General features: G+C 41.0%; 1 protein-coding gene across 1 annotated transcript in view; it reads left to right on the plus strand.

The window, feature by feature from the left end:
* Positions 1-3,434: 3,434 nt before the first annotated feature.
* noc2l (NOC2-like nucleolar associated transcriptional repressor) overlaps positions 3,435-15,389 on the plus strand; it is a 33,541-nt gene continuing 21,586 nt past the window's right edge. Inside the window, exons 1-12 of the mRNA XM_064923057.1 lie at positions 3,435-3,505; positions 4,010-4,150; positions 4,278-4,464; positions 4,761-4,877; positions 5,256-5,370; positions 5,468-5,558; positions 7,304-7,382; positions 7,616-7,726; positions 8,205-8,318; positions 8,661-8,849; positions 12,711-12,850; positions 13,355-13,466. Of these exons, the coding sequence (XP_064779129.1) occupies positions 3,480-3,505; positions 4,010-4,150; positions 4,278-4,464; positions 4,761-4,877; positions 5,256-5,370; positions 5,468-5,558; positions 7,304-7,382; positions 7,616-7,726; positions 8,205-8,318; positions 8,661-8,849; positions 12,711-12,850; positions 13,355-13,466 (1,422 nt within the window). The 5' untranslated portion in view covers positions 3,435-3,479. The remainder of the gene's footprint in view (positions 3,506-4,009; positions 4,151-4,277; positions 4,465-4,760; positions 4,878-5,255; positions 5,371-5,467; positions 5,559-7,303; positions 7,383-7,615; positions 7,727-8,204; positions 8,319-8,660; positions 8,850-12,710; positions 12,851-13,354; positions 13,467-15,389) is intronic.

Consider the following 15,389-nt stretch of genomic DNA (forward strand, 5'->3'; position numbering starts at 1 on the left):
ATTCAATCATGTTGTTGACGTACGTAAATGCAAACTGCATGAGCAATGAGTGACATCAAATGTTAAGGTGGACCTGCAGCAGTGATGCTTAGATACTATCTTGCCGCGTGGATAAAACGAAATTTAGGCAGGAAATGTTTGTTGGCTGTGTAATTGTAAAAACGCGTTTGTGACGTTCATAAATTATAACTACCGGTATGTCCAAGTTGCTATCTAGACCACCTTAAATCGACAGTGCGGCTGCAGTCCAGTGAGCACCGTCCGACGCCAACGTCCACGGACCTTGCGATTTGGTCCGCCCACCCTTTCCTTGATTTCAACGTCTACAGACGTTTTCCAGCCTCGATTTGGCCCAAACGTAGACGTCTATGATTGGTTCCGATTTGGTCCGGTCTGAACTCGGATTTCTCCCAAACATAAACGTCTATGTTTGGAAAGTTTGGACAGCAAAGTACAGTGGAGCAGTTTTTGCCCTAGCACTACACAGCTTATTCAAATAATCAAAGCCTGATGATTAGTTGGTTAATTGAATCAGCTGTGTAGTGCTAGGGCAAAAAAACAAAATGTGGGCCCCAGGACCAAGTTTAGGAAACCTTGCAGTAGAGCACAGCAGAGTACAGTACAGTAGAGCAAAGTATAGTTCAATACAGGAGTACAGTATAGTTTAGTACAATACAGATGAGTACAGTATGAGTAAAGTATAATATACTATATTGTACAATACTCTGTACTGTTCTGTACTCTACCAAAATAAACTGTTCTGTACTGTACTGAACTAAACTCTACTGTGCAGTTCAAACTTGTTAAGTAGACTTCTATGATTGGTTCAGATTTGGTCCGGTCCAACCAAATGTGGTCTTGTTTGAGTGATGGAGCTCATTAGAATAATATCCAGCTGGCTTTGCAAGAGTTAATTTACATTTACAGCATATGCTCTTATCCAGAGTGAATTACAGTCAGTGTATTCAACTAAGGTAGGTAAACAACCACTGATCACAGTCATAGCAAGAAAAACGTTTCTGTAACAGTTACTGAGAATGTTATAAAAGTATTTTTTCTCCCTGTTGGTCTGAAAACTTTGAACATGGTCACTGCCAGTTCTAAAACAAAGCAATAATAAATAGTCCATACTGCAATCTTCAGTTTGCTGCATTTTCCTATTTTATTGGAATTGTTTTAATGTGATATAATGCTTTCTTCATTGACATGTAGAGATAAGTGAATGTATGTACGGTTGAAATTTCATATTTTGTTGGTCATTGTTTCTATGGCCAAATTTCAACGTCTGTAAAATACACATTTTCAACATCTGGAAAATACATATCCCCAAAACACATATCTCCAGACTATGAATTGTGCCTTCCTGTATTATACTAAAATGTTTATTCTATTCTACTGAGCCATTTTATGTCCGTATTCTTATCTGCAAAAAAAGGTATTAGGTGAACAATAGGTAAATAAAGAAATTAAACAACAGTAAAAAGACAGTGGAAAATAACAGTAGCAAGGCTATATTCCGACACCGGTTAAGTCAGCCTTATTTTCCACTGTCTTTTTACTGTTGTTTTATTTCTTTACTTACCTAATTGTTCACCTAATACCTTTTTTGCACTATTGGTTGGAGCCTGTAAGTAAACATTTCACTGTAAGGTCTACACACACCTATTGTATTCGAAGCACGTGACAAATACAATTTGATATGACTTGATTCAATTCATTACACTTCGCTCTTAACAAAATTAAAACAATAAAACAAATGACTCAATAAAATTGTATTTTTCGAATTCATTTTTCTCAAAAACGTTTGTATATTGTCCCATAAAATAAGATGTACTTTTTTGGTTTCGCCGACCCCACTGCACTTCCCCCGCGACCCCAACTTTGAACACCACCGGTCGAGACAGACAAGAACTTCGATAGACCAGTGACGCAATCAGGACGTCTGATCCGATTTGTCAAGATCACGTTCCAACAGAAACGAGTCGTTTCCCACGCGACTTACATTAAAGAAACTAGACTACAGTCTTCCAGATTGCTAGCTAAAGGTTTCTCCTTTCATCTGTGGCTAAAGCATAACTAGCATCGATATTGCTGCAATAGCTATCTTCTTACCTAGCTAGCGAGACACCGGCCGCCTTGACAAATGACATGGCGATGTTGGGATTCAGCTTGTTAGCTTGCAATCAAGACTCACCAGCTGTCCGTCTGTGTCGCAAGGACAGCACAAATGTATTTCTATTTGTAACCTTTTGCAGTTACTCGCTAACCCAACAATATGGTGTAGTCCAAAAAGTGCAGCATGTAAGAGATTCAATTTATCAGTCTTGAATTGTTAATTATCACTTCAACATCCCATGTCGCATCAAAGCAAAGCGTTTTATCTATAAGGTTACAGTATACCGCTGCACACACAAATGACACCGAAAAGTAACGTTACTTAGCCTGAAAGGGGAAACTAGTTAACGTTAGCTATGTGCATTTTAAACCCGCATTTATATTTAGCAAAAAAAAACAAAGTAAACTGATACATGTTGTGCTATTCGTCATGATAACGATTGAGAAACTGAATACAAAATATATTTTGATTAACAACCTCTGCAAAATCTACTGGATTTGCTAACACATTTTAGTTGTAACGTCACATAACATGCGTCAGAATGGTGGCGTTCGAGGTCGTTTTGTTGTCACCCGACGCAGATTATCAGTCTCACAATGACTGGGGAATCAATAACCACATTCATACGATACAAACAATGTGAACGACCAGTGGGTTGCAAACCCGGATCTCATAAACCTGCTAAACTATACCTGAATATTAATACATCCGAGCCTCCTGACACCACGACAGTTTCCCCCACACAGGACGAATAACAATTTACATCGGCCCAATTAAATGGTCCCCGTAGCATGCCCAAATTTCAGCTATGGGACTCCAAACTGAAATTCACATACCAGGGACAGTACTTAAATCGGCCCACCTTGAAGAAATATAAATGTATCGACTAGGGGAGCAGTCAATACAACTCTCCAGGTCAAAGCAGGCAACTGATGCAAGGTATAATAATAACCCAAGTGTGGTCACCAAACCACCTCTGTTACCATTTGATCTTGTACTCAGGGTACACCACACATATGTTGTATCCCAAAATTACTTATCGCGCCATTGTCTTTTCAACAGGAGCGTGTCCACCTAGCCACCTGTACATGTGCGATAGACTCATCAGAGTCACACAGAGCTCCGCTGTGACGATCAGTGTTTGCACCAGCATCTCCTGCCCACCAGAACTGTCTTTCTTTTCACAAACTCTTCAGGTCACAGGTAAATTAATCTTGCGTGTATGGTCATCAAACCATCTGTCTCGAGCAATTTTGACGCTGGTGTTTAGCGCGACATACAAACTTGACGAGCTGGAACGCCCCTACAGACTAACACCATTGCATTGTGGGAACAGAATTGGTAGTCACGTTTTTGATCCAGCATGGCAGGAAAACAGAAAAGCAAAAGGTAAGTTGCTTACAGTGAAATATGGGTACTGAACATATTTGTTCTATGAAATAACAATGTAGCGAGTTTCTTTGTATATTGTACATGTTTTGTGTCGATCTTTATTTGCCTTGGAATGTTAAAAGTGGAGTTGATAGCGCACTTTAAATAATCGTTAGCCTTTGCTAATAGTTAGCTAGTTTGCTTGGTTAGAAATGGTTGGTATGCTCGCTAACCAAGTTAGTTGAGTGAGTGAGTGATTAACATGTTACTTCCCCTGTTCTCTTTTCAAGTTTGTTTTGGCATGGTTTATTGACATTTACTGTTAAACGGATCCAACTAACTAGCTAATTTAGCCAACTAAACTAACTTTACTCGCCATCATTGTCATTGCAGAGAGACTTGTAAACGTATCTGATAAAACTCGCTAGCTTGTTTAAATATAGCTAAGTAACTGATATTTGACTTTGTAATTAAATATCTTAATGTTTGCTAAATTGCCTGTTTATTGTTTCTATGTTGCAGGAAGTTGGAGGACCTCAGTGTGGACGAGTTCCTGCTATCTGGCTTTGACTCGGCAGGTGAGGCTGATTCTGAGGATGACACTCCTACCCGGAATGGACAGAAATCGAAGAAGAAAGCAGGGCAATCCGCAGCTCAAGACAAGTAAGTGTTTCTCACTTCTTCAGTCAGTGTCTGCCCCAGATACTTTAGTATACCCTAAAAATACAAATGTCCTCCCAGGTCACCTGGTCGAATGTTATTTAATAAATGAGTATGTCCTGTCTTGCAGGGGTGATGACAAAAAGAAAGGCAAGGCTTCTCAGCACAAAGACTCGCTGTCAAGGCTAAAAAGTAAAGATCCAGAGTTCTATAAGTTTTTGCAGAAGAACGACCAGACCCTGCTCAACTTTGACGACACCGACAGCTCCGAGGATGAGGAAGAGCGGAAGTACCACACGCTGCCCAAACAACTGGAGGTACCAGGGCTTTGATTTTGACAAATGTTTAATGTACTGAAACCGTAAATCAAATGATGTATAGGGTGACTATAGAGTGAGATTCCTGATCTAAAATGGTAGCCTATGCTTGACTAAACCAGCAGCATTAGAGATGAACACCTCATTTTACACTTGTAAATGTCCAATTTGAGGGGATGCAGATTTTACACTCAACATGTACTCGTTAATTTCTATTCCTTAGCATGTTTTCTTTGTCTCTATAATGCCATTTACATTTTTCAGAATGTTAACTTTAAGGTTATGTGTGACTGTAGGAGGCCAGTTCTGATGATGATGAGGAACAAGGAGAGTCCACCAAGAAATCCAAGAAGACAGCGGAGGCCATCAAAGTCACAGAGAAAATGGTTGACGAGTGGCAAGCCGCAATCAAGGTAAGACTTACCTACAGACTATCCACCGAGCATAGACCTCACCCTTTTTCCTCTATCAGACTTTCTACCAGTCATTGTAAACAGACTACGCCGGGATGCCGGTTGCATAATGGCCCTTTTCAATAACCAACTTTTGCATATTTTGTCTCTGCAAATAGAATAGGGCTTTGTCCCATCTTCCACCTCTCAGTCCTCTGGGTTAACTACCGTCCCATGAGTGTTGTGATTAAAAAACTATGACTACCAGGCAGCATTAATTAGGAAGGAAAAACATATTATTAAGAGGTCAAGAGGCTTTTGTTTCTATTTTACCACAATACCAGTGCTTTTGCCCTTCATTCTTGTGTCTTTTCTTGCCCCCCATCCCTTTGTCTTCAGGATGAGCCTACACCTCGCCTCTTCAGAGAGATCACACAGGCCTTCAAGGCTGCCGTGGCGACCACCAAAGGAGAAGGGGGAGATCCGTGTCGATACAAAGTGGCCGACAGTTCAGGTAGAGATCATACCCTCCATGAGTGTGTATTTAGTAGTGTCAACATACTTTAGCCCCAAGGACGATGATATAATTTAGTGTGTGTGTTTTCCAATAGTGTTCAACGCCTTGGTCCTGTTCTGTATCCGAGACGTGTACGTGGCTCTGCAGAGGATGCTCAACCTAAAGCCAGATAAAGACCAGAAGAAGTAATAAATGGAGACCTTTCTTCTTTACATAAGCTTTAACCATTTCCCTGATGCTTAGTTTTGAGTAGAACAATTGCTAACCCGATTAACCAACGAGCCAATGTATTTTATTATGTGTGCCAAAGTGATTTAGTTTTTTTTTTTAGGTGTATCCATTTTAGAGGTAGACCGAATATGATTTTCCCACGCCGATACCGATTATTGAAGGACCAAAAAAAGGCCGATACCGATTAAACGGCCGATTGTTAAAAAAAAAAAACAATAATAATAATATATATATATATAATTTTTAAACAATTATTTGTAATAATGACAATTACTACAACTACTGAATGAACACTTATTTTAACTTAATATAATACGTCAATAAAAATCCATTTAGCCTCAAATAAATAAACATATTCAATTTGGTTTAAATAATGCAACAACAGTGTTAGAGAAGTAAAAGTACAATATGTGCCATGTAAAAAAGCTAATGTTTGAGTTCCTTGCTCAGAACATGAGAACATATGAAAGTTGGTGGTTCCTTTTAACATGAGACTTCAATATTCCAAAGTAAGAGGTTTTTAGGTTGTAGTTATTATAGGACTATTTCTCTCTACCATTTGTATTTCATATACCTTTGACTATTGGATGTTCTTGTAGGCACTATAGTATTGCCAGTATAACTTCCGTACCTCTCCTTGCCCCTAAAGTGCTGTTTGAATGAATGCTTAAGAGCCTGCTGCTGCCTACCATCGCTCAGTCAGACTGCTCCATCAAATCATAGACTTAATTATAACATAGTAACACACAGAAATACGAGCCTTTGGTCATTAATATGGTTGAATCCGGAAGCGATCGTTTCGAAAACAAAACATGTATTATTTCAGTTAAATACAGAACCGTTTGGTATTTTGTCACATGGGTGGCATCCCTAAGTCTACATTGCACAACCTTTAATGTTACGTCATAATTACTTAAAATTCTGGCAAATTAGTTCGCAATGAGGCAGGCTGCCCAAACTGTTGCATAAACCCTGACTCTGTGTGCAATGAATTCAAGAAAAGTGACACAATTTCACCTGGTTAATATTGCCTGCTAACCTGGATTTCTTTTAGCTAAATATGCAGGTTTAAAAAATATATACTTTTGAGTATTGATTTTAAGAAAGGCATTGGTGTTTATGGTTAGGTACAGTCGTCCAACGATTGTGCATTTTTCGCAAATGCGCATTTGTTAAATCATCCCCCAATTTTGCATCGATTATATGCAGTGCAGGACACGCTAGATAACTACACATGGTTGATGATATTACTAGTTTAACTCGTGATTATGATTGATTGATTGTTTTTTATAAGATAAGTTTAATGCTAGCTAGAAATTTACCTTGGCTTCTAGTAACAGGCAGTCTCCTTGTGGAGTGCAAAGAGAGGCAGGTGGTTATAGCGTTGGACTCGTTAACTGTAAGGTTGCAAGATTGAATCCCCCGAGCTGACAAGGTGAAAATCTGTCGTTCTGCCCCTGAACAAGGTAGTTAACCCACAGTTCGAAGGCCGTCATTGAAAATAAGAATGTGTTCTTAACTGACTTGCCAAGTTAAATAAAGGTATATTTAACAAACAAAAAAATCGCCGCCAAAAATACAGATTTCCGATTGTTATGAAAACTTGAAATCGGCCTTAATTAATTGGCCATTCCGATTAATCGGTCGACCTCTCCGTTTATCCATTTTGGACTTTCCTCTCTCATTTTCTCATCTTCAGGCCAGTGCTTCCATCTTCCAGTCCTAAGTGGCAGAAGTACCAGGTGGACATCAGGATGTATCTCAGTGGGATCGTTCAGGTTTGTCCCGCTATTTATTTAATCATCCCCCTCTCACCCCCCCCCCTCCCTCTTGTCTGAATTGTCACTGTTAACTTTCCCTTTTCTTGCATACAGTATTTGTGTTGGATGTACCCTAGTGTTTTTAAAATGTTTCTACCATTTTTACTCTTATCGAAGATACGTTTAATTTGATGTACCTCTACTTAAAACAGCAAATAAATGGAACTTTAACTCTCCTCCTCCATTCACAGCTCTTGTCATGTCTCACAGAGGCCACCGTCATCAGTGCAGTTCTGAGGCACGCCAACCAGCTGGTTCCCTACTACCTGTGTAACCCCAAACAGTGTCGCCACCTGCTCAAGGTGACTTCCAGCTACCATAGCAACACCTATATGTAGGCTGACCAAACTGCATGATGATCATCGGGGGAATTAGGAAAATGATGTTTTTGTAATGTAAAGCCGTTATGATTTAGTTCAAAGGATGATAACCCTGCAGAGATAAACCACATTAATATCGGTTGAGTATATAGACAGTGTTGTGCGGCACTGGAGGATCCCTTCCTAGGAATTGGCCTATTACCACTCAGAACCGTGTAACTCCATTTTGTCCCCGTATTGTTTTTTTTATCACGTTCATTGAAAGTAGTAGCACTGACGTTTTATAATTGTATTTTCATAAATGGTCAAATATGACTGTCTTTGTCATTTCCTGAAAAGCTTTTAACGATGCAAGACTTCCGACACTATGCTCTGGCCTGGTAGCCTTGCTATTGGGACCTGGTTCCTCCATTCCCGACGCTAGCTCTCACAGTCCACCTCTCACCTTTTTTCCCCCTAGCAACTGATCAAGCAGTGGAGCACCGGGGAGGAGACGAGCCGCGTGCTGGCTTTCCTGGCCCTCAACAAGATCTGTAGACAGAAGCAAGACACCAACCTCAACCCCATCCTCAAGGTATGTCCTCTATGTCTCTCTCTGTTCCATCCTCTGGGGAGGTGAGACCATCGTAGGTGAAAAATGCTTAATTCATTTGGCCCACGGTAGTTAATACCCGTTAGAGTGAGTAAGTAATGTGTATGTCTCCACATCTGCATTAAAAGTGCTAAGCAAATATCGCTTCCCAGTTAGTGGCACGTGTCTGCACATACAAATTCCTGAAAGGTGGCACATAGCAGTACAAAGTGGAAGGTGTAAAGTTGCCTGCACAACTGTTGGAACTCCCCAAAATGAAACATTTTTAAAATTGTTTTTAACCGAACTCGGACGGACACCCTTTAACCTCGTTTTTTCCCTCAGCAAATGTACATCTCGTACGTGCAGAATTGCAAGTTCACGTCGCCCACCGTTCTGCCTATGATCAACTTCATGCAGCGGACGCTTACAGAGATGTACTCGCTGGACACACAGGCCTCCTACCAGCACGGCTTCATCTACATCCGCCAGCTGGCCATCCACCTGAGGAACGCCATGACCATGAAGAAGAAGGTCAGCACATCCATTCATACACTAGGACCTGAAATCACTATGTGTCTCCAAGTAGAACGGCTGATCTAGCATCACGTGCCCCCTTTATAATGTTTTAAAAGGCGAATCTGATCCTAGATCAACACTCTTGAGATGCCTGGGGAATTTCAGCCCTGGATGTTGGAAATGAGGATAAGGCAATTATGTTGTAGGACACCAGAAAGTACAGCTAATGATGGTGATGATAGAAGGAATAATGTTAACTATAAAGGATTTTATACTGGTCTGTGATATTCTAACATTGGAGCTAAGCATTTCAATATTGGTCTATCTCAGTGGTTCCCAAACTTTTTTTCTAGTCCCGTACCCCTTCAAAAATTCAACCTCCAGCTGCATACCAGCGCACTCTCAAATGTTTTTTTGCCATTATTGTAAGCCTACCCCACACACACACACACACACAAACACACTATGATACTTTTATTAAACAATAGAATGAGTGTGAGTTTGTCACAACCCGGCTTGTGAGAAGTGACAAAGAGCTCTTATAGGACCAGGGCACAAATAATAATAATAATCAATCATTTTATTTATTTAACCATCTTACATATAAAACCTTATTTGTTCATCAAAAATTGTGAATAACTCACTACAGGTTAATGAGAAGGTTGTGCTTGAAAGGATGCGCGTAACTCTGCAATGTTGGGTTGTATTGGAGAGAGTCTGGCTTAAATAATTTCACACACCGTCTGTGCCTGTATTTAGTTTTCATAGTGAGGGCTGAGAATCCACATAGGTACGTGGTTGCAAAGGGCATCCGTGTCTTAACAGCTCGATTTGCCAAGGCAGGATACTCTTGAGCGCAGCCCTATCCAGAAATCTGGCAGTGGCTTCTGATAAAATTAAATTTTCACAGAACCGCTTGTTGCAATTTCAGTGAGGCTCTCTTGCTCAGATATCTGTAAGTGAACTGAAAGCAGTGCATGAAAGGGATAATGAATCCAGTTGTTTGTAGCGACCGTTTTGGGGAAAGTACCCGCGTACCAGCTCACTCGGCTGCTTCGCTATATCACATTTGGCATTGTCCGTAAGCTTGAGTTCATTTGCACACAAACAAATAATTTAATGATTGGTAGACCTGTGTGTTGCGCTTGTTAAAACCTCTTCATACTACCCATCCCGGGTCCGGGAGCGTAATCATCAACTGACACTAATTAGCATAACTTAACGGACATAAATATTACTAGAAAATATTCCTATTCATGAAATCACAAATGAAATATATTGAAACACAGCTCAGTCTTTTGTTAATCACCCTGTCATCTCAGATTTTTAAAATATGCTTTACAGCCAAAGCAAGACAAGCATTTGTGTAAGTTTATCGATAGCCTAGCATAGCATTATGACTAGCTAGCAGCAGGCAACCTGGTCACGAAAAGCAATCAAATTAAATTGTTTACCTTCGGATGTTTTCACTCGAGACTCCCAGGTAGATAGCAAATGTTCCTTTTTCCTGTAGGCGAAATAGCTCCGTTTGTTCTTCACGTTTGGCTGAGAAATCGACCGGAAATTTCGGTCACTACAACGCCGATACCCTAACCCATACTCCAAATTAGCTCCATAATATCGACAGAAACATGGCAAACGTTGTTTATAATCTATCCTCAAGGTGTTTTTCAAATATCTATTCGATAATATATCAACCGGGACTGGTGGCTTCTTAGTAGGATAGAGAGAAACAATGGCCGCATTTGTCCTTTACGCACAAAACACTCTGAGAGACTTCAGCTGACCACTGACGCAATGTTGACGATCAGGCTCATTTTTCAAAATAAAAGCCTGAAACTATGTATTGTGACACTAGACACATTAGGGAAGCCATAGAAAAGGGAATCATGGTTGATATCTCATTCAATGCTCAATAGGGACGCATAGGAATGCAGAGCCTTCTAAATAAGAGTCCCTTCCTGTTTGGATTTTTCTCAGGCTTTCACCTGCAATATCAGTTCTGTTATACTCACAGACAACATTTTTACAGTTTTGGCAACTTTAGCCTTTTCTATCCTAAGCTGTCAATTTTATGCATCTTCTAGCATCTTGTCCTGACAAAATAGCCATTTACTTTGGGGACGTTATTTTTCCAAAAATGAAAATACTGCCCCCTAGATTCAAGAGGTTAATGCAGACCGAAAAGAGCTCCAACTTCTTAACCTGTTGAATCTAGGGGGCACTATTTTCATTTTTGGAAAAATAACATTCCCAAAGTAAACGGCTTTACGGCTAGAGCATACCATGCAATTATCCGAGGACAGAGCCCCGCTTACAAAAGCATACAAGGAGAGGATGCTTGTAGAGGAGTTACAAAAGTCAGAAATAGCGATAAAATTATTCTCTTACCTTTGATCTTCATATGGTTGAACTAACAAGACTCCCTGTTACACAATAAATGTTTGTTTTTTTCAATAAAGTCCCTCTTTATGTCCCAAAACCTCAGTTTTGTTGGCGCGTTTTGTTCAGTAATCCACAGGGATGGTCAAAATATGCAGACGAATACATCCCAATAGTACCAGTAAAGTTTGTTGAAACATGTCAAACAATGTTTATAATTAATTCTCAGGTTGTCTGCAAATCAGCTCTGCATTCATCCTTTGTCCTCTGACCAAAAGGTGTTTTTACTCCTCGTATTTCAAAACACAAGGCTGAAAGCATGTCTAAGACTGTTGACATCTAGTGGAAGCCATCGGAACTGCAATCTGGGCCCTAACCCATAACAGAAATTCAATGGAAAACAACTCTCAAAAAAAAATCCACTTCCTGGATTGATTGTCCCCTGGTTTTCGCCTGCCATATCAGTTCTGTTATACTCAGACGTTATTTTAACAGTTTTAGAAACTTCAGAGTGTTTTCTATCCTATACTGCCATGCATAAACATATCCTAGCTTCTGGGCCTGAGTAACAGGCAGTTTACTTTGGCCATGTTTGTCATCCAAACGTCAAAATACTGCCCTCTACACAAGAGAGGTTAATTGACCCCCATAAATATAACGGCCATATACCCGGAGCTGTGCCAGGCCTGCCACGTCTGACTCATCCAGCTGTAACACACTGGCTTGTATGCAAAGCAGTAATTGTTTCAAAGCATCTCCTGCCATGTCAGTGATGCATCGTGAAACAGTGTTGTTTGAAGAAGACATTGTCTGTATAGTTTTTTTTTTTTTGGCCATTTTCCCCCAGCATTGTCCCAGCCGTATCTGCGGCAGCAGGAACAATTAAGTCCTCCACAGTAGTATGGGGCTTGCCTGTCCTAGTCACTCGGTAGCTCACCATATAAAACACTTCTAGACCCTTCTTATTAATGGTATCTGTTGCTTTTATACATGTCTTACTACTCGAAAGTCATCTTTATTCTCGCTCAAAAAACTCCTGTGGCTTATTTTTCAAATTGTCATGTTTCTAAATGTCTGCGCAAGAGAGTTTTACTGCGAGAGCGTGACGGTTAATGTGATTGAATGTTAATTATTTAACTAGGCTACCTGTATTTGACATTGTTGTTATTTTGCTGAACACTAGATGGTGTAATTTTATTTTTGGCAGTGAAACGAGGCTACTCGGGTGGGGGGAACTCACCAAAATTTATAGCCCCGTTTGAAAATGTGAATAAAAAATGCATTTAAAAAATAATTTGAATCACATTTTTATTTGGCGTACCCCCGACAGCAATGTAGCCCTGGGGAACCCCAGTTTGGGAATACCCGGTCAAGACCATTGCTCATCTAACTGTATCCCAGTAATAATTTAGAAATAACCAGCAATTGCATGTAGATCAGTGCTGATGTTAAATGTGATGTACTTTCAGGTGTGTGTGTTTTTGATCCCTGCAGGAGACATACCAGTCGGTGTATAACTGGCAGTTTGTCCACTGCCTGTACCTGTGGTGTCGTGTGCTCAGCACCCTGCACCCCAGTGACGTGCTGCAGCCCCTCATCTACCCACTGTGCCAGGTCATAGTGGGCACCATCAAGTGGGTACACGCACACAGACCTATGGGCTTAACTTGGGATCATACTGTTTCATGGGCTCTGCTACTGTAGAACACACAACCAGGATATCACACAGAGATCTATGGTGAAGGAGAATACTGCATCTCTTTTTCTGAAAGTTTAACATGAATATAAAGCTACGCCATCTGTTTTTCACGTAGTTGTTGTATAGATCAACAATGACACGTGCTTTAGTATGTATACCCTCTATTAGGGTAGAATGTCTAGTTAGCATGATACGACCAGCCTATGGTCTCTGCAGATTTTCTATTGGTTATCCGTCTTTGAATTGAAATACAATCACATAACAACGGACACAGACTAAAAAGCATGCTCAATGGAGAATATCTATTGATGGGGGGGGATTTGGTCCACAACTAGGCTTAATCTCTCTGTGAAACTGCACCAAAAGGTTTAACTTCACACTTTCACCAGCAGGTGGTAGTGTTGACTGCTGTTGTGACTCTATCTGTCTTACTGTGCAGGTTGGTACCCACTTCCCGCTACTACCCTTTGAGGATCCACTGTGTGCGAGCCCTCACCCTCCTCTCTGGCAGCACCCACACCTTTGTGCCCGTTCTGCCCTTCCTACTGGAGGTAAGACCCCTTACCCCCTGCCAGAGGTGCTCATCTCCTCCCAGAGCAATACTCTCATGGGCCAATATTTACAAAGTGTCTCAGAGTAAGTGTTCTGATCTGGGATCAGTTAGGTCTTCTTTTTTTTACTTGATATAGATCAGCACTCCTGCTATTTGACTATTTGTGAATAGGGATCCTGCAGGATTTGGCTCCACACCCTACTGTAGCTCAACTGGTTCAGGGCTCTCCAACCCTGTTCCTGGAGAGCTTACTGTCCTGTAGGTTTTCACTCCAACCCTAATCTAGCACACCTGATTCTAATAATCTGAACAGGGTTAGTTACACCTGGGGTTGGAGTGAAAACCTACAAGGGTATACATACTAAAGTCAGTTAAGAACAAATTCTTATTTTCAATGACGGCCTAGGAACAGTGGGTTAACTGCCTGTTCAGGGGCAGAACGACAGATTTGTACCTTGTCAGCTCGGGGGTTTGAACTTGCAGCCACTAGGCTACCCTGCCACCCCTCTACTTAAGGGTAGCTCTGCAGGAACAAGGTTGGAGAGGCCTGACCTAGTTCATCGCTAACCAGGACCGTGATCAGCTGAGTCCGGTATGTTAACTTACAAAGGGACGGCATGCATTCTCAGTAGCTCACGAGGATGAGGGTTGGCCACCCCTGACGTAAGCACTTGTGTGGCCTAGATCAGAAAAGGTTGAATAGATGTGAGCAATACGGTGAGAGGACAGCATTGGGCGACAGACCCAATGGAAACACAATGTGGTTTCCATTGTAATATTTTGTAAGGTGTCAGTGGAAAACAGTCTGTAGGTCTCAACAGCTAAACACGAAGTAGGTTCTGAAAGATGAGGGGGTGGAAGTAAATGTGAGTGGTTTGTGACATCAACCTTAACCCCTGCACTAGTCTCTTCCTACTAGCAGACTTTGCTGATAGCTTCTTTATTGAGGGAAAGTGGACTTACTATGTGATATGTGGTTGTCTCACCTAGCTATCTTTAGATGAATGTAGTAGCTGTAAATCGCTCTGGAGAAGAGCGTCTGCTAAATGACTACAATGTAAATGTCAAATGTTAGACACCTTTCAAATCAAATCAAATTTTGTTTGTCACATACACATGGTTAGCAGATGTTAATGCGAGTGTAGCGAAATGCTTGTGCTTCTAGTTCCGACAATGCAGTAATAACCAACAAGTAATCTAACTAACAATTCCAAAACTGCTGTCTTATACACAGTGTAAGGGGATAAAGAATATGTACATAAAGATATATGAATGAGTGATGGTACAGAGCAGCATAGGCAAGATACAGTAGATGGTATCGAGTACAGTATATATACATATGACATGAGTATGTAAACAAAGTGGCATAGTTAAAGTGGCTAGTGATACATGTATTACATAAAGATGCAGTAGATGATATAGAGTACAGTATATACGTATACATATGAGATGAATAATGTAGGGTATGTAAACATTATATTAGGTAGCATTGTTTAAAGTGGCTAGTTATATATTTTGCATCAATTCCCATTATTAAAGTGGCTGGAGTTGAGTCAGTGTGTTGGCAGCAGCCACTCAATGTTAGTGGTTGCTGTTTTTCAGTCTCTCGGTCCCAGCTTTGATGCACCTGTACTGACCTCGCCTTCTGGATTGATAGCGGGGTGAACAGGCAGTGGCTCGGGTGGTTGTTGTCCTTGATGATCTTTATGGCCTTCCTGTAACATCAGGTGGTGTAGGTATCCTGGAGGGCAGGTAGTTTTCCCCCGATGATGCGTTGTGCAGACCTCACTACCCTCTGGAGAGCCTTACGGTTGTGGGCGGAGCAGTTGCCGTACCAGGCGGTGATACAGCCCGCCAGGATGCTCTCGATTGTGCATCTGTAGAAGTTTGTGAGTGCTTTTGGTGATGAGCCGAATTTCTT

Source organism: Oncorhynchus masou, chromosome 18 (assembly GCF_036934945.1).
Source record: "Oncorhynchus masou masou isolate Uvic2021 chromosome 18, UVic_Omas_1.1, whole genome shotgun sequence".
Classification (NCBI taxonomy): domain Eukaryota; kingdom Metazoa; phylum Chordata; class Actinopteri; order Salmoniformes; family Salmonidae; genus Oncorhynchus; species Oncorhynchus masou.